The sequence below is a fragment of the Pygoscelis adeliae genome, unplaced genomic scaffold (assembly GCF_000699105.1).
Source record: "Pygoscelis adeliae isolate BGI_AS28 unplaced genomic scaffold, ASM69910v1 Scaffold72, whole genome shotgun sequence".
Classification (NCBI taxonomy): Eukaryota; Metazoa; Chordata; class Aves; order Sphenisciformes; family Spheniscidae; genus Pygoscelis; species Pygoscelis adeliae.
In genome coordinates this window covers 1,334,876-1,362,473 of record NW_008824286.1, presented here as the reverse complement: position 1 = coordinate 1,362,473, position 27,598 = coordinate 1,334,876, and the positions used below count along the sequence as shown (strand labels likewise).

General features: G+C 47.0%; 1 protein-coding gene across 1 annotated transcript in view; it reads left to right on the top strand.

Annotated features, from left to right (window-relative positions):
* TOX2 (TOX high mobility group box family member 2) overlaps positions 1-27,598 on the top strand; it is a 139,664-nt gene that overhangs the window by 54,306 nt on the left and 57,760 nt on the right. The window contains exon 3 of the mRNA XM_009318654.1: positions 17,281-17,526. Within this exon, the coding sequence (XP_009316929.1) occupies positions 17,281-17,526 (246 nt within the window). The remainder of the gene's footprint in view (positions 1-17,280; positions 17,527-27,598) is intronic.

Below are 27,598 nucleotides of genomic sequence, written 5' to 3'. Positions count from 1 at the left end.
GGTCAGAGCTACGACAGGAACTAAAAATCAGAGGCAGTTAGGTATGCACTAGTCTTTCACAGGGAGGTATGCCCTGGCACTGGAGCCAGCTGAAGGACCGCTATCACAGCAGCCTTAGCTCCTGCCGGCGGGGTGAAAGGTGGCAAAGCTGACCCAGAGCTCTGTGTTTGGCCCGTGCGCCCATCACCTGTTCTGCCAAGAACCGTGCTGGGTCTCGCTTGTCGGTGACATGGCTTTCATGATCAGCAGCCTCTGAGCAACCCTGAATTAAATTTATCTCAAACTAGGAAATCCATCAGCAGCCATCAAGAGTGTCTGAGCTGATGCTGTATAGCTCAGGCCTATACATCTGTGTACACTGTAAAGGGCAAAATATGACTTGGCTTTTATTACTTTAATTAAAACATGAGTGAAGAGTATGAGATTCTTATTAAATTGTATTTTCCTGGCTGCTGTGTGAAGGAGCTAACTGATCTGATTACCATGAAGATTACAAACTATCAAAGTGAAAAAAGAGCTTTTTGCAAGTATTTCATATTAAACCTTCAAACATAACACTTTAAGAATAATTATAGTTGTATTACTGGAAAATGATTCATGAATTCTGAATAAATATAAGACCCTTGAAGGGAAATGTTCCAAGACCACAGTTTTCGTTCCAATCTGATGAAATTTAGTATCATTTTGCAGCTGTAGAATAAAATGAAAAAAAATATGTACATAGACTGTATTGAGTATATGTCAGACTAAACTAATGAGATTTTTTTCATCAACTCTAAGCACGCACACAGACAAATGGAATAGCCATTCTCATTTTCTGTAATAGAAAGCACCGAAAGAGAAGGCAGAAAAGATCTTAGAGCTCACAAGTCTTTATTCTACCCTTGATTGTTAAATAATATATTTTAAGTTCTTGTATCTCGCCTGCAGAATGTTTGAACTGACATTAATGGGTATATAAGAGAAAAGAGCGAGCTTAAAAAAAAATAAGTGAGGAAGGGCTAGGATTGGGAATTTTATTAATATTCCCAGTGGGCTGTAATAAAGATACTTTTCACACAATACAGTGAATGTTTACAGCAGACAATTTAGTTTCCTTCCAACAATTATGAGAGAAATTGAATCTCAGGAAATGTTAGTTTTCTCTAAAATTAGACATAACAATAAAGATACCCCTGTAAGTTTATTAAGGAGGGAAGGGAAAAAAAAAAGTCATCAGTCTCTGGAAGACATTTAGCAAATTTATTTTAGAGAATTCCAGATGACTTCTAAACAAAACCAGACACCTATGTGACGCTGAGGGCTCGTGCTCCCCACGCCGTGTTCGAAGCTGGGGACTGCTTTTCTCTCGAGGAGCTTTTTTTCCCAAGCTTCAGCAATTCCTAGTGCATTTTGGAAGCAAACACCCAAAAGGTGCTGGTTTCCACCACGGACCTGGCTGGAGGAGGATTGCCCATCAGTTCTGCAAGCAGATGGAGCACAAGGTAGTAGCAGGTCATGCTCCTCTGCATGCAGGTCAGGATGCTACAAGCCTGGGAGCCCACACTGTATCAAAGGGAAGATGTGTGGTCCTCACCTGCCCACCCCTCATCCCAGGGCAGGTTTCCCTGCGCTGAACACATGAAAGGGAAACATCATTATTTACATCAAAAATAGCAAAGCTGGAGGAGCCCCATTTCTTAAAATCATCAGGATGTTTCCTCACCTGCGTGTTAGCACGTTGAAAGCTGTGTATTTTTGCATGAATATTTGCATGCCTTCTTGCAGGTGCAGTGAACGTTGGTGCTTGTGCAAATGTGATGTTTCCTCCACCCCCCTGCACAAGGGCAGAGCTCTGCGCGCAGTCGCCTGTGGGTTCGCATGCACGAAGGACTAGTTAGCAAAACACTGTGAGCTCAGGCCTTTTAAGTTTTTCCCTAGAAAAGTGGTCATGAAATGTCAAGAGAGGAGCTGCAAGGCAAGGATGGAAATTTTTGGGCACTTGAACGCAACTTCAGGAATGAATTTATCATGCTCACACAGAGATGCTGGGGATCAAAAAGGGAAAGCCACTCTGTAAAATGGAGAAAACTGTGAAGCTCTTTGAGCAACTCACGCTATGGCGTTTAATTTTTGAAACACTCCCATTTGAACATGCAGTGTAATTCTTCTGCTTGCCCTGGTTTCCAGACTTCTGCATCGAGGATGTGCTGCAACATGCATGTTAGAGACACCTACTCTCTTCTACTTGCGTGTTTTTTCTGTTGTCCGTGCGATCCTTGATTGCTGACTTCTGCCTCACTTTGTTCCAGTCTGGAAAGAGACTCCTGTTATTTGATATCAAAATTAGGGATGGGAGGAGAAATGGTGAAAGCCGATGCAGCTTTGCTTTCAGCCAAGCTTCTCCAGTAATCTTCCTCAAAAGGATCATTCCCATTTTGATCACATTAAGGGCTAGACTGGGATGATGCTTTTTGGTAACACCAAGTAGGACTCTCAGGTACCCGGTTTGGTACCGGTGTTAGCAGTAGAAGCGCTTTGCTCTGAGTTGTCACAGGTTTGTGGAAACACCTAGGCTTTGTGTGGGCTTGGGTTTGAAAGACAGCAGCTGAAGCCCTCGAGTACACTGGGCAAATGTGAATTTTTACCATGGGGTTGATGTTTTGGCTTTGTTACCTGCAGCCCTGTCATGCTCAGAGCCTCCCCCGCCTCTCCATTAGCATCTCGCTCTTATTTTGGCTCTTCCACCTCTGCCTGTTTCCCTTGGAACAATTCAGGTTCTACCCGGTATGTTGTAAACTAGTAAAAATAATAGAAAAAGCTCTCCAGCTGCTTAATGAATGAAGTGTTTCAGTTGTTTTGGCCTCCGGATAGCTGGGGCTGGTTTTCTTTGGATGCAGCTGCTAATGGAGTGCCTCCTGCCTCATGCCTTGTGTGTTGGGTCGGGTCCCTCGTGGTCATGCGATGGAGGTCGTGCTGGTGTTGATGTGAGCCCTCTTGCACCTTCATCTCCTCTGCAAAGCTCTTCCCTGTGTCAACAAATGCTGTCCGTTGCCTTTAGAGCTGCCAGTACCTACAACAGTCCTTTCTCACCGCCAGCATTGGAGGTGATCACGGCTACAGGCTCCTGGCTGTGACCAGCAGCTTGGTGTCCTGGCTGTCCTTCTAGATGGAGAGTTGTCTTTACTTTAGGGAAACATTGCTATTTTGATTGTTAATTTGATGTTTTTCCTTTTTGCCTTCCTCCTGAAAGGATGGTACCTACTCTAGCTATTCATTTTGTCCAGGTTGCTTAATGCTTTAGAAGGTATTTGATGAGTATCTGTGATTTAGGACATAGATGAGCCCCTCACAGCAATGTGTGTGTTCCTGCCTTTTTTTAGATACCATACATAAGCCTGTTTTTATTAAAGAAAAAAAAAATTGTTAAAATTGTTAAAGATAAAATCTGTTTCCCAAAATTCACATATTGGAGGCTTAAGGCTGAGATTTTCACACCTACACTGGGGATTTGGATGCTTGGCCATGCACCATGTTACAGTTCTCACAATCTTGTCATGAGTCTCTTGGTGCTTCGTGCTTTCCCTAACAGCCCGGCACCTTTGTGCTCTTGTGACATGACAGCTTCTGCTTTGGATAAGTGAGTAAATGAATAAATTTCTTGCACTTGTGGTTGTGGAGGAAGGCTTGTAATTGTGGCACTCAGAAGCTCAGTAAATGCAAAGGAGGTAGAGAGAGATCCCGGGTGGTTATCTTGACATGTCATGGACTGGGAGGACTGGCACATTGATAAGTTTTGCATATTTAGGGTCTGCAAGGAGTGAGGCATCCCGATCCGATAGTTAATCTTTAATATCTCCGTTGACCAACCAAAACCAGGTCATGCTTAGCTGCAGACGTTGCCTGCCCTGGCTTTGGAGGCAGCACCCGCCCAAACCCAATCATTGAGATTGAAATCAGGTAGATGCTCTTGCTGTCTCATCTCAGGGTTTACTTTGGCAAAGCTGACTCAGAGGTATCTGGCCTTGGCGTTTCTCCCACGTGCTGGAGCCAAATTCTGGGGCTGAGGGTCTTCGGGATAACGTGAGAGGCTGATTTATTGTGCTGGTGATTTCAGTTTATTTCCTTTTCCCATTTCGGCAACTTCCTGGCAGTCTGAAATGTTTTGCAGTGGATGGACGGGTAAAGGATTTCAAGCTCTTCTTGGGGATAAAGAGGAGAGAGGGGAGGGAAGAAGGTGGCATTCTACAAAGCATTGATATGTTCTTAATAAAATGAAAATAAAGGTAAGCAGCACCTTAGCTGCTAATGCGACAGGCGCTTAAGAAGCACTGAATAAATACATAAAACATATTTGCTGAAGGCATTTGTCGTTGGAAGTTTAAACATTAAACATGCCTGCTTCATCTGATACCGTAATAAAGCAGAGATGTTCAAAGAGCCATTAGTGGTGCTCTGACTACAGCTTTACATCTTCACTATATGTACCAAGGAAGCCGCATTATATCAGCAATGCCTCAGTGAGTTTTGCCCCCAGAAGGGAAAGTAAGTGAATTCTGGGAGGGATTTCAATGTGTCTTGGACTTTTTTGTAGTGCATTTCCCCTTTCATATTGATCGACGTGGACGTTTTGGTATTGTTCCCTTGTAAAGTGGTGGGGCAGGTCCACGAGAGGCAGCAGCTCTGCCATTGTCCCGATATCCCCAGGCTTAATAAAAGCTGGCTCAGGGCCTGATGAGACAAATAAACAGGTTTGTGTATTTAGTTTTTTAAATTACAGGATAAGGAGGAATGCAGATACTCAATCCATTAAGAAATAACTAGGTGGGTGATTCACTACCATTTGTGTAAATGGCACTAACTCTGGTCTGCCTGCACAATTTATTAATACTTCACGGGAGGAAAAAAAATTATTTTAATCTCATAATGGATGATGAGCTGTGAAATTGCTTCTGCAGCAGCTGGGCACCCTGGGGGAGGTGCTAGATTGCACGACATTATGCAAGCTCTCCCCACATCTCTGCCTTTCTCGTGCTAATCAGACACGTCAAATCTGGGTGATGGGGAGGGGGGGTGCCACTGCTTCTGTCGGATTTTATTACTTCTTTTTTTTAAAAAATATATGTAGTTTTCTTGTCAATTTGCTTTGGGGTCCCAAGTCTGACTTTGGAAGCGTGTGGGCTCAAATCTGAGCGCGTTTGTGGCTTTGGGCTTCAAAGGTCCTGGCCTGGTCCCTGCTGCCGCTGGCCACGCTGGCCTGGCTCACAACATTAACTAACTAGAAATTCAGCAAGTGTACTGGGGCTGACCCAGTTTGTGATTTCATCTGGCTGATACCCTGACTTTGTAGGCAAGAGTACCAAGAGCTGTTACTGTTGAACAGCAGCTTTGCTCCGCTTTCGTAGGCTTGGACTGGGATCACGAGCAGCGTCGGCACTCCGCGTGCTGTGGCGATTCGTTTGTGTACTAAAAGGACAGCCTGAGGTTAAGTACTTCAGTTGCGTATGGGAAACCAGTGCACATGTATAGCGATGAGGGAAAACCAGGGGTAGTGTAGGACCACTTAGGAAAAAATTGCAGATTGCCCCCTTAGGCTCTAGCAACGGATTTGCAGTGTTTGCTGCGACTGTGCTGGTAGTGTACTCTCAGTTGCACGTGCGCATGCGTGTCTCAACGCCTTGCAAACACCAGTGCTGGTGGCTGCAGGTGTGCCCTGGTGTGGGAGGACCGCACTGGGCTTCGTCTGAGACTTTGTCTTTGCTGATGGGAGGAAAAAAAAAAAAAGTCAGGGCACATCTGGGAGAAAAAAGACTTGATTTAAGATGGGTTGTGTTGCCATTACGGCTTTGCTGGAGGATCTCGCTGCAGACGTCTAGGTAAAGCAGTATTTGCCGCAGTACCTGCGGCACGGAGTATGGCTCTGCTGGCTGTCTGCAGAGGGCTAGGACATATCCTTTGAGATGAAACTGAAAAACTTGCTACAAAGCATCCATGCAAAGCGTGTCACAAAGGCTTTTTTAAACCCTTAACCCCACACCTTCGGTTTTGAGCATAAGGGAAATACTCTCTAAGACGAAAACCGAAAGGGGACAAGTGTGGTACAGAATATCGTTTCCTTCCTGCTCTGGGTCCTTCTTGCTCGACCGAAGCTGGGTTGAATTAATTTCTTAGAGTGCTTTTTACTAATTCTTCCTTGCATGCACTCCATTACTGTTTTCAGGCCGCCCTATCTCTTGACCTGCTTACAGTGCATTATACATCATTATATAATGTACCCTTGGCGCAACACAAAATACCAAATCCGTACAGTCCAACAATGAATTTCTGTGAACTGCACTGATCTTATTATGCAAGTTCAGTATGCCATGAGACAAAAAAGGCAATTATGTAAAATCTGTACTCCTCAAATAATTCCCAGAAATGCATGATATTCTTGAGTAGAATATTATCGTATTCCTTGTATTCGCTTCCAGGCGAGATACTAGGAAAGAAAAGAAAAGGGAAGGGGTTATAGCAGTCTGGCCCAGTCGGTCTAATTTTAGATCCCCATCGGCTCCTCTCTCGCTGGGCGTACAGTCCCTTCAATATATTTTTAAAACAGGCAAAAATTGTTATAAACAATTTTAAGGAGGCTGATTGTGAGACAGATGACAGAGGGTACACTTTACCGATGCGGAGCGGAGCTTGCACATCTCCTAGCTTTCCCAGGAGCACTGCCACATTTGCTTTGAAAAAAATAGGGAAGAATAGCCAGAAAAACACGTAGTGAAATGAAACAGTTCTCTCGTCAGTGTGGGTAGGTAACTAAAATGTAGGTGAAGCTAGATATTACTACGGGTGATCCAGGAGCAGCTACGCATCATACATGCCTCACAGTCCTGGCCCCGCTTATGAAGATACAACAAAGAGTGTTCAGGAGCCCTGGTTATTGCCGACATTTGCATAAGCCAATATTGAATGCTTCTGAAAACACTGTCAGCAGACTTTGAGCCCTAATATCCCATCTGCTTATTTGGAAGTTGAAGGCCTTTGTTACAGGGACGTGGTGTTGCCTTACAGAGTTCAGCCTCCAGAGCTGGAGACGGGGGGTCCAGATGTAGCACCTCCACGTGCGCTGTAAGGTGAATACCCCAGCATGGATCAGGACAGCATGGGGCAGAGGAAGGTGATGCCTGGACATGCTCTGTCTCGTGTAAATGGCATTTCGGAGAAGTAACAACAGCAAATCTGCAAAGCGGTAGGCTTGGGCAAATTTTGTAAGGAGCCTGGGGAACTCCCTGCCGCTAGATGTTGACGTCAAGAACGTAATAGAGACGCAAGGAGGTGGAAGGACGATAAAAACAGCTAAGGTAGGTGAAAGGGAGAGATGAATTGTTCTGTTGTCTGAGGAGCTTCCATAATTGTTCTCTAGGGATTTTTAGATCTCCTCCAAAACGCTAGCTAGTACTGGCTAATTTTTAGGTCGGCATGTTTGACCAGACAAACTCTTGGTCTGATTGCTTATGTGGGTCTTGAGTTCTTGGGAGGATAGTATGTGGTCGTGGCTTTCCACTCCTCCCTGCAAGTGGTTTTGAGAGCCTCTCAGGATGTACTTGGTGGCATGAGAAGGTGGATCTGGAGGATCCACAGTTGTCCCAGCAGCTTCAAGTGGAGCTCTCTTTTGGGACATGCTGTGGCTCTGACAGAGTCCTTCCCTGCACTCTCTTGCAAGGCAATTGCTGCCTTGCAATGAAAGCAGGAAAGGCTGAGATATCTGAGGTGGATTATGTTTGTCTTCCTCTTTATTCCTGGGGGTAACTACTTCCAAAACTCATTTTTGTCTGTGTCACTGGGGAATTAGAGCTCTCTCTCTCTCTCTCTCTCTCTCTTCCCCAGAAGGATAAACACAGCATTACTAATCCTTGCTGCACTGCTGCTTCCATACATGTATATCTGCCTTTATGGTAACTGTAACCTTTTCTTGAACCAGAGATTTTCCTGAACAAGAGCCCTTTGGGATCTGTGTGGGCTTTCCTGGATACATTTTTAATAAACACAATAATTTGACTGCAAGCCCATTACCTATCCCCTGTTTGTTCTATGGGATAGTCATTTCCATGCCTGCAAAAACCACTAACTCATAGGGCAATCAAAGGAAGAATGACAACCAGGACAAAATTGGTATGTGTTGTGATAAACCAGTCCATCTTCAGCATCATGCGCCATAGCTTTATATATTGCCTGTAAATAATGCCCTCAAAATGATATTAAATCTTTAGAAAAAATCAAGCCTAATTGTAACTATATTTTTGTTTTCCATTTTGGTTTATGTACAGTATATGACTTTTGCAGAGACATTTTTATTCCAGGAAAATGACAGGCCAACAAGAAGCCATAATTGCACTGATTTTTAGAAGTGCCTGCATTACTACAGATCTGATGTACTGCAAGACATGAATCAGAAAAATTCTATTAAAAAATCTCTTGAATGGCTGACACAGGAGTATTATCCACGATGATTAATTTGACTTGGTCATTATGAACACAGACAAGTCTGACAAAATTGCATTTCATTCCCCACTGAATTCATAAAATCACTATACACATAATAAGAAGTTATAGTTCTCTGCTATCCACTATTCTTGACAGGATTCCAGTTCTGGATAAGATACTGATTAAAAAAAAAAAAAAAGTGGGGGGAGAGAGGGAGTTGGGAGCCTTTTTAAAAGCCTACAATAGGGCTGATTTCTTTTGCTATAAATTGTTCATAGAACTCCATTATTTTTAGCTTTTTTTGGTGAAGTGGTGATGCAGGTCAACCGCAGCTTGGACAGTATAAAAACTGACTGCAATCTCTTACTTGCATCAAAAGGGACGTGGCAGAAATGCACGCACATGCTTGACATCGTGAATCCCGAGATGGGATTCTTGGGCTGTACCTGAGGGCAGAGGGCAGGGACCGTCACCGCTGCTGCCTCTGTTCAGCCACAGCCACAAGCAAATCCTTACCCAGATTGAATCTCGGGGATTGTCCATCATACAGATGATTATTAATAACTGGTAGCTTGTTCTTCATTTCCAACCCACATAAATGAGGTATCGATGGACAGGTTGAGGCCAGAGAGTCCCAAGAATGTTGTTTCTGACTTCGGTGGCACGTAAAACAAAAAAAACTTCTCCGGTGAGCAGCAGAATTGGGCGCATGCCTCCCAAAACTTTTATCTTTCTGAGTCAGCTGAGATTTTCTGTTTCCTCTGAATATTCTTGGCTGGTTCCCTTCACAGTCCCTGTCCTGCTGAGCACCACGGCACCACATCGCAGCCGTCCCTTCGCTGCTGTAGCAACTGGCCAAGGAGATCAAAGATTATTAGGGCAAGCATGAATGTTTAGGACCCTGGTATCTCCCTTCTGTGCATATGTGGTTTTATGAAACTTGTCAAAAAGAGACTTCTCTTGTGCTGTCAAATTTGGTTGAAACCATCCGGCAGGCTCAGCTTTTGGAAGAGCCACGGCTGTGTTACTGCATGGGATTTGTGTCTGTAGGAGATGGGAGAAGGTCAACTCACGTAAAGTTAGAAGGTAAACGTCCAGCTCCGTTCAAAGGTGAAGCCGTGCAGTAGCACTGCAATCGAGCTGGAGGCTGGCTTTCTGCTGCGGGTTGTCGTAGCATGCAGAGTCTGCATCAGAGCAATGCCTGCACGGTAGGAGGAAATGGTGAGAAACGGGGAACGTGGAGGTGTATGCTTGCTCTTTGGGTGAACCGACATTTGTTTGGGATTTAAAAACCCGCTACTACAGGTATGGAAGAGGAGCACAGAGGTAGGCAGAGCCCAGCTTTCCCGCAGGTTGCCTGCTGCTCTGCTGTGCTCCCAACCTCCCCGGTGTGGCTGCCTGTTACTGAAGATTGTGCAGACGCTTCCAATGCACATTTATGTTCATGCAAGAACTCATTTTTCCCTTTTCAACCGCATTCCCATAGTCAAAAACCTGAGCGTGTGAAAATTAATGTAAAAGGGGCTGGGAACACTTCAAAGACAATTTGTAGATTGTATGTGACTGACTTAATAAATACTTCTTTACAGTATTTATCCAACTCTACCCAAGTAATTCATTGGCCCTGCTATTCACACGCTGGATCTCCGTGTGTGAAGATGGGGCAAATCAATTTCCATTCCTAAGACCCAGAGCTGCTGACGCGGAAAATCAGCGCTACTTCACTTCTTGGCACGGGGCTTTGGGAATCACAGGTGCGAGCTCAGCCCTCTGGCATCCCCCCACACACACCCCCCCCGAGAAGTGGTGCCGAAGGGATCTGCACCCCTGCCCGCAGCCCCCTGGGTCACCCTGCAGCGAGCAGCGGGCCGTTTCCCTTGCTGGCCCCAGAGCATTTCTCTGTAGTTTGCAATGTCCAGGTGACTTCCACCTCCTCCTGCCACCTGAACTATCGTTTCTGTCCCCGTGGATTGAGTGCTTTGCACTGAGCAGAAAACCTCTGTGGTCCACGTGCTGGAGAAACATATCAAAATCCCCTTCTTGCAAATATGATCGTGCCTGTGCTGAGTAATGTGTGTGGTGGGAGAGCAGTTCGGAGGCTTTCAAGGAAATGCAGGGTAGCTTGCCTTCATTAAGCTTTGGTTTTCACTTATTTATTGTGTTTGGACTCTTTTCATCTTTATATGGCCCAAGATCTCTCAACCTGGCGTGCCCTGCAGCTTGTGTGAACACTGGCACACGGTGAATCCTTTTGTATGTATGTAAGAGAATTAGGGAAAGTCTCTGTATGAAAAAGCAATGTGCTTATCTGGCTTCTGACCCGATCCGATGCATCATCCAGCTTTGGTGCAATCGAGATACCCCACAAACCACCTGCTTGTTTTTCTGCAGCCCCTTTCCCAAGCTGCGCTGGTAGAGCTCATGGTGCCGGTAGAAGAGGAGCGCTCTCCCTGGGGACACAGCCCTCAGGCTCGTGCTCGTGGGACGGCGTGGGCAGCCCATAACCTCCGTGTCCTCCCTGCTCTTCATGCACACCAGGAGCTCAAGGTGTAGCCCTTGGTCATACCTCTCAGCCTCACAAATAGCAATGTTTTCCTCACTTTGCAGACCTGCCAGGCTGGTTGTGGTCTGTTTAGACCCATCTAATCTCTGAAGTGTCTAGAGGGTCACGTTCCTACAGCAGTAAGCTCTTGCATTAGCTGCAGGAAAAACCTAGTTAGTAGATGAGGGATGGTACAGAGTCCATGGTGTTTTGTGTCATCTGGATGATTAGGGTGGGATGGATCACGCCAGCCTACGTATTTCCTTGTACCTTACCAAGAATAAATGTTCTCTCTTAGGCTCGTATTTACTGTTAAATGTTATTTGACAGGGCAAATATTTACCTGCAATAATACTGCAAATCTCTATCCTTCTCACTGTGAATAATATTTCTCTGAATCAATGCTTGGCTGCAACTCCTGGGTCCTCATGGATAATCATACAGAACATGACTCAGTGGAGAATTGGGGTCACTGGACATTTGCCATGCTGCTGAGGAGAACGGTTTCCCAGGTCCTTCGTCAAGTCATGTCCTCTGTGATTAATACCAATGCCCAGTGAAGAGATGGTACTGGCCGGCTGTAGGGTGTTTTGTAAAGAAGGACAGCACTTTCCTCCCCTCCCAAGGGGGGAAAGGCAGGAGAAAGCTAAAGGCTTAATTTGTAGACATGCTCAACACTCTAGCTCCCTCCCAAGTCATCTGCACAGTGAGTTCTCAGCCGTGTCCTTTAAAACACGGCTGTGGTTATGGCTTTGTCTGAATCACAGCTGGTCCCCCAAGAGCTGCACTGCGTGGACATCCCTTAGTCTCAGATCAGCTGGATGTGTGGAGCCGCCTGGACACTGCACAGGGATGGGTGGTTGGATGGATCCAAAACAGCCCCTCTTCACTGTGCTTGCTGGGAACGCTTCCCTGAGCTCAGGTCCACGGTTAGGCAGGGTGGTTTTGTTACTGGGTGGCTGGTGGGAGCCACCAGGGCTTGCTTTATTTGCAGTTCAAGAGGAGGTACGGTGTAGGAGCGAAAGACGAAGCAGCAGCAACGTTGAGTGTGGTTTTGAGTCCGGTGGCAGAGGATGTGCACGGTCGCCATGCCCATTGGGCCATCTCGCAGTGCAGAGGTGAGGGACACCCAGGGCATGTTGATAACCCATAGATGTGCTCTGTGTTTGCAGCAGAGACAAGCTGCTTGCCATCAACAGACCAGTCCCCAAAGCTGCCTCCTGCCTGAGAGCCTTCTCCTGCACTGGGCTCTGCATGCTACAAGGCAGAGAAATGTCTGGGCTCAGTATGCACGAGCTAGAAGAAGTGGAAATCTGGCCCAATGCTTTGAATAGATCAAAGTGAGAGCTGGGAATGGGGGTCTCCATTCCCATCCCTGCACGCCCCAACAGTCTCAGGTGTGCTGGTGATCAGGCACAAACACATCAGGGATGGTGTAAAAAAGCTGAGTGATGTGGCCTGGCTTTCTCAAAGCAGACAAGAGGGCTTCATGGCTGAAGCTCTCGCTACCTGCCCTGCTGCCTGCTCCCAGGGCAGCCCCCCGAGCTGCCACACATCCAGCCCAGGTGACTGCAAGGCAGCTCTGGCTCCGGCACCCCTTGCCTGACCTTCCCCCAGCGCTGCCTGGTGCAGCCCGCTGATAAGAGCAGAAGAAAGGTAGGACTGTTTCTCTCCCGCCCTGGAGCAGCGGCAGAAGCGTGTTCCTTTGTCGTGGGCATTTGCGCTGCGTTACAGCAATGGTAGATATTGCCGGGAGAATGCTCGGCGCTATTTCCAGCTCGCTTGTCGCTGGATGCTGACAGTCCGGAGTGAGAGCTCCTCACTTCTCTCCTTGACCCACAGTAATTTTCAGATGCAGCTTAGGGGCATGTAGAGAAGATGTCCACAACCTGATGAGCTTATAAATCAGGTGCTTCTCCAGCCATATAAAAGAAGATCCAGTTTTGCTGTTAAAACCCAATCTTCCCATGCCTGGGACACTGGAGACAGACAGTGGGACGAGCTCGTTCCCCCGTAAAGCTCTTGTTCTCCACCCACTCTCTTGATTCAGCTCCACGTCCATATGGGGCACCCTTTAACTGCAACTCCTGCTTCTTCTGCACCTACAAACATGCACCACAGAACCACCTGCGCCCCAGTCGGCACAGCTTTGCTCAGGGTGTGCACTGCGCTGTTGCTTGAGCGTGCATGCAAGAGGCAGGGACTTGTGTCCTTCCTCTTCATCCTCAAATAGCTCTGCTCCGGCTGGTTGGCCAGGGCCATCCTGCAGGGTTCTGCTGTGTCACCCTCTGTTCTCGTTCATTCTGCCCTCGGGGACTTGCTTCTGCCAGCTCCTTAACCCTTTTCCAGCCCCACCGCTTCCCTGTCCTCCCTCTCAGCCTTCTCCTGCTGCACAAGCTGTTGTGTCCTTCCCCACTAGCCTCATGTGGGTCACCTGCAGATCCTGGGGGTTTGGGTGTCTCCCATCCACCTCTGTCTCCCTCCTGAAAAGCATCAGGGAGTACGGGAAGCCTGGGAGATCATGGCATATCATCCCTGTGGTGGGGAGCAGCGTTGGCAGTAGGCCACGTTGGGGTGTCTCCAAGACCTGCTGGCGCTTCGGGAGCACAGGCTGTGCCTGCTGGTGCCACTGCAGCTCTGGCAATGGGACCTTGCTGTGCAAGTCACCCTGTGCTTTTGCAAGGGGTTCAGCAACTCTGACTTTCCTCTCAAATGAATGCAAATAGCATTTCCCCAGCCCTGTGCTTGTGAGCTAGGAGGGAGCAGCCAGTAATGTGGTTACCCGTTCTGATTCCTCTTGGCCCTGGACGTGGCCTGGGTGTCACCTTGCTGGGAACCAGAGCCTTTCTCCCCGTTACAGAGCCCTCCACACTTCCCTGTGCCGAAGGCACTGATCTAGGGAGCTGTGGCCCAGCAAGGCATGATGAAAGGGTGGTGGAGAAGCTGCGTGGCATGAGCACAGCCAGATGGATGCATCTCTTCATGTCCCCACGCCACCTCCCCTCCACCCCTCTGTTCTCTGCCCCTGAATCTGCAGGTGGGTGGAGATGGTCCAGGGACCCCTGTTTAAACTTGGATTTCAAGAAGGAAAAATTGTTTTTAAATATGATTTTGCTGCTGTTGGAGTTTGGTCGTTGGAGGATGGCTGCAATGCCATCCTGTGGCATCACTGTGCAAGCATGGGGCATAGCCCTGGTGCCGTGCTCAGGGCAGTTCAGTCCATGCCTGGTGCCTGGCCCTGCAGCACAACCCCTGTAGCTGGGGCACAGAGATGCACGGGGGTCTGAGGGCAAGGAGGGAGTCAGAGAAGAGGCACTGTCCCCTCTCTGAGAGTGCTTGGCTCGATCCTGTTGCTCCATCCCGCTGCAGGCAGAAGCAGGGGTTTGACACTCCAAGCAGCACCCATCTGCCCTGCAGCGCGAGCCGAGAGAGGGTTTGCAAGAAGAGGCTTGTTGTTTCAGCTGATTTCAGTGTTTTAATTTGAAGAGGAATAATGTGTAATCACGACTGTCATCTGTTTGACAGTGGAAAATCCTAGATCTTCCGTGGGTTTTTGTGTACTGTAATGGGCAGCCTTTTAGCAGAGCGAGCTTCTCTGCACTCGCGTTTGGAGTCCTGGTGGGATGAATGGGTTCAGACCAGCTCACTAATCTAATTTGTAATGTATCCTTACAACGTATAATTGGCTGTTTAATTTAATTCAGATTAACATAAGAATAGAAAATATAATCTGCAGCGTAGCCCACATGGTGGTAGAAAGGGGTGTTGGGTGTTACTGGTTTGAGATGACGGCTTTTGTGCACGCAGTGTGAGACCACCCTTCGTGGGGACGGAGACGTCACCTCGGACGTGTCAATAGGCACAGTGTGTGACAATAAATCACCCCCTTTTCCCACCCTTCCAAGTGTCTATCTGTCTCATCTCCCTTCCTTACCTTTCTAACGATCTGTTTAAAACATATATAGTATAAACGCAGCTTGCTTTGGAAAATTGTTCGTAGCGATAGGGTGTAAAAGCTGGCAGGCGCCAAGTCTGATTATGTTGATTGGATATTGTCTAATCTGATTTTGATTGTGTACAGCTTTGATTGTAATTTTGATATGTCTGCACAATACTGTAGCTATTTGGAAAGCTTTGTGATTTAAACAGGTCTTTTTTCTTTTTTCCCCCCGGCTGAATAGAGCGGGGGCAGAAATGTGCAGGGGGGTGAGCAGGGCAACGGGGCTTTCGCGCTCCTTACAAAACCACCTCAAAGCCCTTCGGTGAGCTGCTCTGCAGCAACACAAGGAACTTGTAGTTTTGAAGAGAGCTTTAGGAAATTTTGAATGGGTTTTACATAATTTAGTTAAGTACAGCAAAGCCACTTGCTTATATACCTGATACCAAAATAAACCAGTTGGAGGAACAAGTTTGCTGTGCAATGATTTATTTAAATCCCTTTCCATAGACCGTGGAGCGAAATCCTCTTAAATAACTGTGAAAGAATCGGTGTACCTCGAAGTGCGTAGCCCAAACAGAAACCTAACTACTAGACGTATTAAATGGGATCTATCTGCCTGCTGTTGTGTACATCCTCTCAGCCCCCTGCCTTCCCCGTACAATACCGCTGCTAGACAGAAGCTGGCTGGAAAAATAGCTGGGCTTGAATTTCCCCCGAACAATAACTGTTGGTACAGAGCTATCGCAGCCCGGGCTCCGTCTTGTATTTCTTGCATACTCAGATTTCCCCACAGCCAGTGGGAATCTCAAGCGAATGCGAAGGGTCGGGTGGGATGTGCAGTACCTGCTCTTTTCTCTGTCTTTTTTTGCAAGGGGACGAGGGGAGGCGAGAGGTGGGGGTCCAGCTTAGCAGAGGATGGGCCGCTTTTGGCCCCGGCTGGGGGGGGAGGCAGGAGTGACCCCCTGCTCTGACACCCCGCAGGGACGCGTCTCTCCCAGGCAGTGCCGGAGCGTTCCCGCTGGGAGCCCTTCCACCTATCCACAGATACCTCCTTGCTCCCCGCTGCCTCTCCCACTGACTTCTGTATTCTGGTTAAATATCGGTTTTATTTTATTTTATTAAGGGTTTTCTTCCTGCAGTCTGGGGTGATGAAGAGCATGAATCCGAGTGTGAGCTCTGGGGCGATGGATTAATAAAGCCTACCGTTCTTAACTGGTTTTGCACACATCTGGGGTTTTGCTTTTAAATCAAGTATTAAGTCAAAATCCGACCATGAAACTAGGTGATCTGAGAAATTTAGCTTAAAATCCATGTGTATAATACTATAGCAAATCAGAATTTCATATGCTATAATAATATGTGAAACAGTAGATGTTTAGAATAAGCCTCCTCTGCCAGAGACTCATTATATTCTGCTTTGATAATTAATAATTTTGGATAGATTCACACTTACATTATGAAGCAAATATGTTTTTGTCTGAGGTGAAAACGATTGCACAGGTGCTATAACATATTCTTTCTCCGTATAAATTGGAACGCTTAGAAGTAAACAAGCCACCAGAAAACATGGGAAGCACAAGGAGTACCAACATCTCTGCGTGTTCGTGGTCACCTCAAGGGAGCGTTGGTGGGGAGGTGAGGGAGTGCTTGTCCAAATACAGTTTGGATGAGGACATAAGGAAGGACAAATCTCCGTGGGTGGTGGAGTCATGCGGGCTTTCTTTAAAGAATTTAAAAAACGTGTGATGGCTGTGTTTCCAAATCTCTCTCCCTGGTTGCAGCTTCTGTGCTGGAGTTTGTGAGGAATCAACGGGAATTTTGTTCCCAAGTACTAGTTAATTCTACAGAGCTAATTCTCGTAAACACTCTTGAAAATACAAACTGTAGATACTGTAAGAGCTGAGCTGGGTGCCCAGAGAGGGACTTTGCCTTAAAAATGCAGCAGCTGGTTGGGAAACGGCCATGCTCTTTCACGGCAGTGGGCTCTGCGAGCATCGCTTGCCTGGCTGCGATCCGGGCGTAGAAGTTTCTGCTGAGGTTTTGGCGAGCTAAAGATGTGCTAGAGGGATTTAGTGTGGGAGGGGGGAGCAGTGCGGATGCCCCAGGCAGATCTGAGGCGTGCAAGGACCCGTGGTGTCCCTGACGGATGGTGCGGCGCTGCCACACTCACTGCCCGGTTCCTACGTAGTTACGACCTGCTGGTGTCCGGGGCTGGAGATGTCTTTTTTATTAAAACAAAACCATTTCCACTGGAATGTGCTTTTGTATTTCTTGCACAAGTAATTGCTTTTCTTTGCTGAAGCAACAAGGCAGTGACGCATTGCAAAATGTCTTTTTCATGTTTTAGACATATAACGGTCAGAATGAGAATAACGAAGACTATGAGATCCCTCCCATAACGCCTCCTAATCTCCCTGACCCTTCCCTCCTGCACTTGGTGGACCACGAAACTGGATATCACTCCCTGTGCCACAGCCTCCCTCCGAACAGTCTGATACCAGCGTACCCCTACCAGAACATGGACCTGCCGGCCATCATGGTCTCCAACATGTTGAGTCAGGATGGGCATCTTCTCTCCAGCCAGCTACCCACGGTCAGTGACTTCTCCCTCTTACTGTCTTTTGTTAAAGCCGCTCTGTATGTCGTGTTATGAGTTCAACTGAACGTAGAAGGATGTTAACGATGAGATGTTTGCACTGGGGGTTGGGAAGAGCTGGTGGTGCAGCCCTGCCTTGCTGCACTGCTGCCTGCCAAGGTCGGGGTGCGGTGGCAGACGCTGCAGTCACCTACATGGCCATGCTCATGGTGGCAATTTTGTTTTCAGTTTGGTGTCTTCCTGAGCCTTATTAACTGCTCAAGAGCAGGGGGGAAGGTTGTTTTCCTCTGGGTACATAATATCCTCACCGAACCAAGCAAAGTGCGTGTGCTCCAACCCCATGTGAAGGTGACCAGCCAAAGCCCCTAGTTCATAGCCCCTATGCCCTGCATCCTTTCCCCTGCTGGGAGAAGGCCCCAGCCTGTCACCCCTGTGTCCTGCTGCCAGAGTGGCCCCAGTGGCATCAGCAGGAGGAGCACGGGTGCTCCATGAAGGGAAAGCTGTCCTACTGATTTCGAGGGGAACAAGATCCCTCTTGCACTTGCAAACTCAGATTGCCTCTTGGCTCACACCGTGGCAAGGGGATACCGTGCGAAGTTTCAAATGGCTCTTCCGTAGGGATAAATAAGGCAGGGATAATGAAGTAAAGTGCAGCTCTGGGAAGAAACTTCAGGGCTAATTAGACCTTACGACGCTTCTGTATCAGCAGCACCGAGGAAAGGTTGTGACTTGATTTTGACAGTGGTATTGAATTAATACCGTTGCTGTTTAATAGTATTTTCCTCCTTAGCAGATTTAGCCCTATGGTTAGTTTTCTACATTGTTTCTCTCTAAGATCATTGATTTTCATGGATGTCGTTGGAAGGCATCAATATCAAACAGAGTTAATTTTACTTAAATAGCATGCCTGCGAGTCTGCCACTGCGCTAGCAGGAGAATATTTGGTGTTGATTGCTTGAATAGATAACAGTCTGAAAGGTAGTGATATTTAAATATTTAAATGGGATATTATCTCTTAGTCTAGGAAAATCCCAAGGCTTTCTAAAGTCTTGATGCGTCTCCAAGTTTCATTGTTAGTGCGTTTAAGAAAAATATCATGTTCTGCCCATCAATATCGAACACAGGCATATTTCTATGAAATTAAATATTACTTAGGCCTCTGTGTTAGCTTTTAGGTTCTTAGGTGATTAAAACATTCATTTCGGAGACAAAAAGAGTCAATTGCAGATGAAATATTTTCCCTGGTTTAATTTAAAGCACAGCCCCTTTGCCTGACCCCTATTTTCATAACACGATAATTTTATCCTGTGTTGATTGTCTCATTTTTGAGAGGTGATATTGCACTTATAAATCACTTTCTAAAATACCTAAAGAAACAAGAATAGTGGGATTTATTAAGCAGCTTCTGTACGTCTGAAGTAATTTATTTTGGAGTAGTCCTTGGGAAATGTTCTTTCTTACTTTATGGTACTGTTTTACAAATGCAGCATCGTGACAATAAATCAGGACTGAGCCAGAGAAGATAAGAAAGGGGCTTAGTGGGTTGTAAATGTAGAATAGAGAGATTAAGATTTGTTTGCCCCTTACCACAAAAATAAAAAATCCAGTGAACCCTAAATTTTCCAGCTGATAGTGAATTGAAACTGTTTAGTTTTGAGCGGAAACCCTTGGAGCTGTCATACATCTTCAGAGGTCCCAGCAGCAAAGGAAGTAGATCAGGGAGTGAACTGCGTTGCAATTTCAGGTCAAAATTAAGTCCTGCCATACCCTGTTGTCGAAGCCTTTTTTCCATGCCATCAGACTTCTCCCACTGAAAGGCAACACCTTCTAGCCCCCTTTTTTTTTTTAATGCCCTAACTGAGTCTCCCCTTACTCCAGCACCAGCCCACGATGGCAGCATTCATCCCATAGCACACATCTAACTCCTGTTAGCATTAGTGGGGGCAGCGCAGGCACGTGAGAACACAATAAAATCCCGGAGGCAGAGCAGATTTTTAAAGTCATACGGTTAATACCTCCTGCCCACGTGCCCATCGAGCCATAGCCCACTCGGTGGTGGCCCCGTGAAGCCAGCTGTGCTTCAGGCATCGCTGCGTGACGGTGCAGGGCACGCGACGTGCTACAACCCTGCCCAAAGTCAACCACCTCCGGGTGGGTGTTTGCAGCAGGAAGCCTCCGGATCAAGAAAGGGGCTTGTTTGCTAACGCTTCCAAAGAGAGGGGATTTATTGCCGCACGAGTGGTGGTGGGACGCCAGCCTGGGAGCGAGCCTTGCCTGAGCGCTGCGGAGGAGGCGTGCGGAGGGTTCGTCTTTGTTCCAGGACCGACGTTGCTCATGCAAATGTTGGAGCCGGGAGGCTCTCTCCTTGCTGCTGCTCTTTGCTGTAGTTCGTACCGGTTTTTGCATACGCAGCTGTTTCCTGCCTTGGCTGCCATGTCTTTTGGTTTGAATGCCGTGACAAATGACAAACAAGTCAAGGCAAAATGTTCAGATGTTGCTTAGACTTTTTCTCTAAAAAAGTAGCTTGAACCTTGGGGTTTTTTTAAGGCATCCTCATGAAAAAATCTCGAGCTGCTGAAAATATGTGAGCTAGGACTCACTGAGACCTATGGGATTGGTATTTTCCTCTACAGCTCAGAAGTGAATAAGGAAAATACAGGTGCAGGTTGCTGTCCCCTTCGGTGTGTCTCTTGTCCTGGGATGTCCCAACATTATCCTTACACTGAATTAAGCCTCCCAGGGCCTCTGCAAGGGAGGAGGATGCTGCTCCCATTATGCAGGTGAATACCAAGTGGTTTAAATGCAGTGAATACCAAGCTGGTTTAAATCGGCGCAGAAATTCCCATGGCAGGATGAAAGCTGGAGAGTGAAGGTGGATTTGCTGTGTGCCAGACCCTGCTCCTGGCTCCAGCCCGTCCCTGCGGTGTCAGGAGCTGGAGCCCCTCGTTTGAGCAAAGGAGCTGTACCCTGATGGGGGGAAACCAAAGCCACTGTCACCTCTACATTTCCTTATCCCTTCAGCATTGTCACCCAGAGCGCCCTCCACGCCACCGGCCTCTGCACACTTCGCTCTGCCCCATGGACCAGGTCTACATTTACATAACATGGTTCTTCATTGCTGTTTCTGTCACTTTATTTCCTTATTATTTTTTCTTTTCCCCATCAGTTTTTAGAAGTCAAGGGAGTTTTCAAACACTGAAGGCTCGGTGCAGGAGCTGGAGAGGGGAGAAGCAGGGATGGGTGGACAGGAGTAGGCAAAGAGATGGCGGAAGATGTGACGCTAGGAAGACCGATGGAGCGGGATGCAGGGAGGCTGGGGGAGAGGCAGGGCTGGCTCATTTGGGGAAGGCGTGTTATTTTTTGTGTTGGTGACAAGAAGCAAACAGAAAATTCTTAATACAGTGGATTTTTTTTTTTCTACTGTCCTCTCTTGTGCTATGGGGAAAGAGGTGGGAAAGAGGAGGAATGGCAGGAGGGAAAGAAAATTGGAGAGATGTGATTTCTGTTGAGAAATGGGAATATGTAGGAAAAAATAATCAAAGAGGAAAAAAGACATTTTCCTTGAAAAGAGAATGACTTTGCCCACTCAGAACATCCCAGCAGTGTTACGGTGTGGACAAGCGGCTGCTGAGCCCTCCGGGGTTCCGCAGGGAGACCTGCTGGGCTGGGGCCACACCGGGGCTGGGACCTGGGGGCCGCGGGGACATGGGAGAAAGCAGGGGAGGGGGCAGAGAAACGCGGTGAATTGGCGGCGATCGCCAGCGAGGTGGGGTGCCTGCTGGGTTAAGGAGCTGCTGTGAATAAATGAGATTTCAGAAGGGATTTGGCAGAACATATTTGACAGAAACAAAGGGCGATCAAGGACAGAGCCCAAGAATCTCCAATGCAGTGTAAACATATTTCCATAAATATTAGATAGCAGCTCAGCGGGCTGGGGGTGTCTCTGCTTATCAGGTGGGACAGTGCCCAGTACCTGGGTGCTGCGCCAGGCTGGGGGGAGCCGGTAGCCCCCGGTCAGGGGGACAGCAAAGCCCAGAGCCCGCCACCACCTCTCGGAAATGCCGAAACTTTGTGCTCCTCCAAGCCTGGCTGAAGGACGTTGCCATGCTGGGGCATGCTGAAAAATCAGCCTGTTTGCCCGTGGTGTGTGTTGTGGGGCTACAGCCGCCCTGCTCCTTTCCTGCTCTGCCGTGTCCAGGTGAAATTAGGGCAGAGCCATGTATTTTTGCGTGGGGGAAGCATCGTTTTGGACATGTGGCAGCTGTTATGAGCAAACATTGGCTTTGTAGCAGGTATGTAGAGTTTGATTGGAGAGACTGGCAACTATCCCTGTGTCTGCATCTTCCTGGTGCTTCTTGCAGTGAAAGATCTTTGTGACTATTTTAAAGGCACTAACATTTCCTTGAGCCCAGTGGAATAACTTTTTTCTGCTCACAGAAAGCTGAAGCATCAGCTTGAGTGAAAAAGGCTGCAGCCACAGCTTGAAAGTTCTTTGTTTCAGTTTGTTGAGTGAAAACAGATTATTTGAAAAATATTAAAAATCTCCAGTGACGAAAAGCACATTCATGGTGTAAAAATGTCAAATTTCCAGTTACCTGTGGAACCTGTTTATGTAGAGGGGAGAGAGTAAAGGGTAAATGGGGGGTGAATTGCAGTACCAAGGATGAGTGCAGTGCTGAAATTCCTGAAGAGTTGGTTGGTTGACTTTGCAATCTGAATAGCTGTTTCCCAACACTATGGGGCTTTGCGGTGGAACAGAAAGGAAAACAGTAAAATGACTCAGCAGTAACCCATCTGCCTGTCTCCCATGTGGGAAATGGAAAGGAAGAGTAGCCCTTTCCCAGAGCTGGGGTGTGCATGCCCAGGCTGTGGGGATGGCATAGGGCTCCAAGGAGAAGCATCCCCTCTGGTGCCCACCAGAAGACCTCGAGCGAGGTCTTCCTGCAGGCAGGTTGCAAGACCAGCCCCCTGGCCAGCTCTCTTGGCACCGCAGGTCTCTCCCCAGCTCCCATCCTTCCCAAGACCGCTGCTCCCCGTCAAACGCAGCAGCGTTCCTTATTTACAAGCTGAGGCAGAGGCAGTGGGAATCGCAGCGGTTTCCTCTGGAGAGCCGAGGGTACAGCCCAGGGAAGGCGGTCAGGGTGCTCGGCGGTAGGCCACACGGTTGGATGTGGCTGTACAGAGCCGGTGAGCATTGAAAGTTTTCCAACAGAGGATATAAGAAAGAAGCCAATTAGGTGTCGACACAAAAGCCAAGTAAGAATGCCAGCCTTTTATCTAAGTCATTGGAAATACATGATCCCAGTAGGCAATACAATTTACATGTTGTTGGTAAATACTTCCAATACATAAATATTTCAATAATTTTAAATCACTGCCCGTTAAAATAAGTTATTTAAAGTAACCTATATCCCAATGCAATGTACACGCAGCAGTGCCCTTTAGAGCAAGTTCATGCTCATCGGAAGGGCTTTAATAAATAAACAAACAAGGAAAAGCAGCGGTCGGGCGATGCTCAGCCAGCTCCGTCAAACCGCAGGCTGGCAGCGCGTCACCGGTAGCAAAAACTTAGCAGAGTCCCCCGTGTTTCAGTCCTGGGTAAGTTTGCACTGGCAATTTTGTTTTGTGTGCTTTAGGTTTTGACTAATTTGTCTTTCTGCTTATTAATGGTTCAGTATTTAAAAACTAAACTCCCGAACATGAGGCCTTGGTGGAAAATAGTAATAATACAACCACACATGAAGGGTTCTTTGTATTAAACAGAGCCCTGTTTGCAATTCCCTGCTAGTGTTTTTCTCAGAGGCAATAAATGAAAGAAATATGTCTTTTTAAATTTTATAAAACTCAGAAAAATGGTTTTAAACAGCTTTTCTTCACCTCCCATAATTATTTATTTTCAAACAGTCCTTCAGGGTAATGTTCCGTTTTCTTATTTCACACTCCTTTTTCTCATAAATGAACCATCACTTCAATAAATCATTATGAAAACAGAGACTAACACAAACCCTGAAAGGTTGAAAGATTTATGTAACACATTTATGTTTTCCATTTTCTCATTCTGGTACTCCACTGCTAAAGCTAAGCTAATAAAAGCTGCTATTAATATTTCTTGTTGCCTAGCAACCGCAGAGAGGGAGTAATAGCTTTAGCTAGAAAAATAGATGACCGATAAGGAAAAATTCAATTCTTTTATTATCTCAAGGGAAAATGGGCTTTTACTGGAACATTATGATGTACGAGTGTGAAGTTGAATACAAAGGATATTTTTTCAGTTGTTTTTCTATTTTTAATGAACGTTATTTTACCTTCACAAACTCGTTTAAGGCATTTGCCCCACCTACTTGCGAGCTTAATTTAGCAACACCCACACATGCTTCTGGCTTTAAGTATCTGTTGGCATTTTCATTTGAAAGCCCCCTTCCCTCCGCACCTCCCCCCGAGCTTGATCACTTGGTCATAAAATTTCACTCTAGGTCGGAACCTGGGAGACAAGATTCCCAATCAAAGAGTAAACTGTTCTTGTATGTATTTAAAAAATGCTTTCTCAGAGGAAGGGGCACGTATCGATAGTTACTTTCTGAAGTTTTAGCCGTCGTGGCTGAGCTCTCTGTGTTTGGGGAGAGCAGGAACGCTGCTGCTCCTGCCGTGCTCTCAGACCAACGGCTGCAGGAGATGCAGGTGCAGAGCTGGTGCCTGCAGGCAGAAGTGCCGGTCCCTGTGGGAATACGGGTCCTCTTCTGTGGGAGAGGTCCTCCCTGAGCTTCCCAGTCATCCTGAACACCAGTACAAGCTCCCTGCAGAGCAGCAGCCCCTCTTTTCACATAGCTGATGCAGATGCTTCTGAGTGGTCCCTGCCAAGTGCTGCTGCTGGGAGAGAATCGGGGCGATGGGAGTCACAGTCAGGTCCCAACTCTGCGAGTGCTCAGACAGCAGCAGAGCTTACGAGGACTGGGCTGTGCCTGGGAAGAGGGAACCTGAGGGACCAAGCTCCTACCCAAGCGCTTGCGTGGTTGGTCCTTGGGTTCACCCATGGGTATCCCATCTCTGAGATACGAGAAAGTAAGGTGTCATGATACACTTTTCACACAAGTGAGCTGTGGTGATAGCTGAGAAGCAAAGCAGATGTGGGTTTTGCTCAGTAATGCAAGATTTACTCCCCGAACAAGGGAAAGGAAGAAGGCAAGGTGTCACCTTGGCCTGCAGGGTCTGGAAGAGGGTGACCTTCACCTGCCAGGGTGGGGATCTTACATGGGAACCTGCCTTTTTTCCTGAAAACCTGTCAGAGCCGCCTCCTGCAGGAGAACCGCTCCTCAGCAGCTCAGCTGGGCACGAGGGGAGGCTGCCAGGATCCTGGCGACCCCCAGTGAGGTGACACCCCAACCTTCACCCAGAGCAGCTTCTCCAAGAGGCAGATGCAGTCCCAGCTCCCCTTTCGCACTGGTCCATCCCCAACAGAGCAACAGCACTTAACAAATTAATTTACTTTGCAATAAGCCAAGTTGCTTTTTCGAGTAGTTTAAAATCCTATTTTTGTCTTGTGCTGTGAAGTCCCCTTACTTCAGCATGCCTCCTGCCTGCATCTGGCCGGCGCTGTGCATGGAGGAGGGCCAGGGAGGAGGAGAGGAGATGGGGAGCCGGCGCTGCCGCTGCGAGAGCGTGTTGCACTCGTAGGGAAAAGGCCAACGGGTTTTCGAGAAGTGATTTTCCAAAAGGCAGGTAGGTACCCAACCTGGGGAGGAGGACACTGCTCCTGTTCACGTCTTTGTGTATCTCCTCCTTGGTGCTTTAGAAAGTGGGTTTTCCCTCTGCAGTCTCCTCCGAACAGCCCAGATCCTCCGAGAAAGGAGGCTTGATTACAGCCTCCAAATTTTATGGATGGCTGAAGGGTCTGGCAGATGGTCAGCACCTCTCAGGCCCAGTTTCCCTTTGGCATATCTGTATGGAGGTGGGCTCTGAGACCTGCGATGCACACAAAGTGCTTCCTGGGAGGTAGCAGAGGTCTTCCTGAGCTTTGCAGGCTTCCGCCAGCCAGTGCCAGGTTCTTGCCTGGGGGATCCTGCCTGGATGTGACAAATTCCACCTGGCACCTCTCAAAGAATGAGTTGCGTGGGATTAGTGCGTCCTCTAGGAGGTCTCACCCTTAGGAGATTTTCCGTGATATCCACCTATAAATTACTTTTTCTCTATATTATTGCATCACTATTGTTGTTATTATTATTATTACAGTTACATGCTGTTACAGTTGTAATGTCATGTATATTATACATACCTGGACCAGAGCCACAGGTGCTTGACGCGGTGCAAAACCTACAGGGAGGAGATACTTTGGAGAACATACTACCTACAGAGGCAAGACAGAAAAATAATGTACAGGTGCAACATAATAGCCAGGGTGCACAGGAGATCTGCAGCCTGTAAAACACAGTGCTCTTGCACCCACACGGCCTGTTCATCGCGCCCTTGATCTAGATTTCTTCTTCCCCGTCCATCCTTCTTTGTGCTGCAGCCACTGCTACACACTCACGTCCACCCTTTTCTTTCTGCCCCATAACAAGGGGATGTAGGAAAGCATTAAAATGTGCTCTTACCTGCAGCACCACATCATACTGCGCTGGAAGGATCTTGCGCAGTGGGAGCCAACGTGTGTGTGTAAGTCTGGCTGTAGAAGTGTCTCTCTTGTCTGCGTCTCTTTTGTTTTTGTGCTGCAAACTGGGTCCTCATCTCCCCCGACTCACCGCTTGGCCAGAAAGACAGCAGGTCCCAGCCCAAGGTGGTGTAAACGCTGCTTCTGCAGCGCCTCTGCGCCGCAGGGCGATCCGGTCGTGCTGCACCGTTTAACTGTTCCATAGAAATTCGTCCTCCTAATCTTTCCTTTCCTATCCTTGAGTTGGTCACTATCTTTCTGATAAGCCGGCGGCTCCGGGGCAGTCCCACTAGTTAAAGAGTCGCCTTATCAGCTGTATAATAACCGTGCTGTAACTGTGGGGAGGGTGCACACTATCCCCAGAACATATGTCAAGTGAGATGGTCCCTCTTGTTTGCACTGTGCTGCGCGTTGCCTGCTGTTAAGCATTTGTGAAACAATTTGGTTTGCTTTTATAGCAATTTAGAATACTACCAATTGCATTTAAGTTTGCATTTAAGCAAACTTCTTTGGAACAATAATCAGCGCTATAAATACACAGTTTGTGTAACGTGAATGAGGAGGCTCGTTGTGAACAGCATGTATGTATTAGTAGTGTAATTAAAATATCAATTACACCGTGTTGACAGTTTGCCAAATAACTGGCTTTTGTGCACAATAAACTTAATCACTCCAAAGTCTACTCACAAGACCTGATGCAATCTTGATGCCAAACTGGTACAACATAAAAACAGCATTTGCTAAAGCATGGCTTCGATATTACTTTGCGTAATGGTGCTGCACTCTATAGCTGGTATCATGTTCTGAAAATTATCTTTTAATGTACAATTTGTATTGCTGAGAAATGTCACTTACTTTGCAGAACGTCTCGCCAACATAAAACCTAAGATTTATTTCTGTCATTTTTTGTCTCCTATGCCATGTTGATAATAAGAAGTCTACTTTATGTGTGTAATGCTCATGTCAGTTTTGAAATTTGGGGTTTCATAAAAGACAGTAGTATAAATAAAGCATGATATAAATTAGAAATATAGTGGAAAATAAAATCTGTGAATTACGGTAGCAGATAAGATGAATACAGCATGAAGGAGGTTTTCAGAATAATATCAAATAACTGGAGTAAATATGTTCAAGGTATGGGATGGATCTTTTTTAAGAACTGATTCTGATCTTAAAATGTGTTTGTCTCTAGTATGCAGACATGCAGATGGATGCCTGTTACTTAGCCTAGTTTTAACCCTTTAGATTTAAGTTGTGTACTCCTGCAGGATGACATTTTTCCCCCTTCTTAACATACGGCTTCACTTCAACAGTTTTTGTGGGTGAGATTAAAAATGCATTGTGCCGACATCAAAAAATCCGGCAAATGAGAATATGAAACTTCCATGTTTTGAAAAATGAACTAGAGATTTGGAAGAGAGTTTC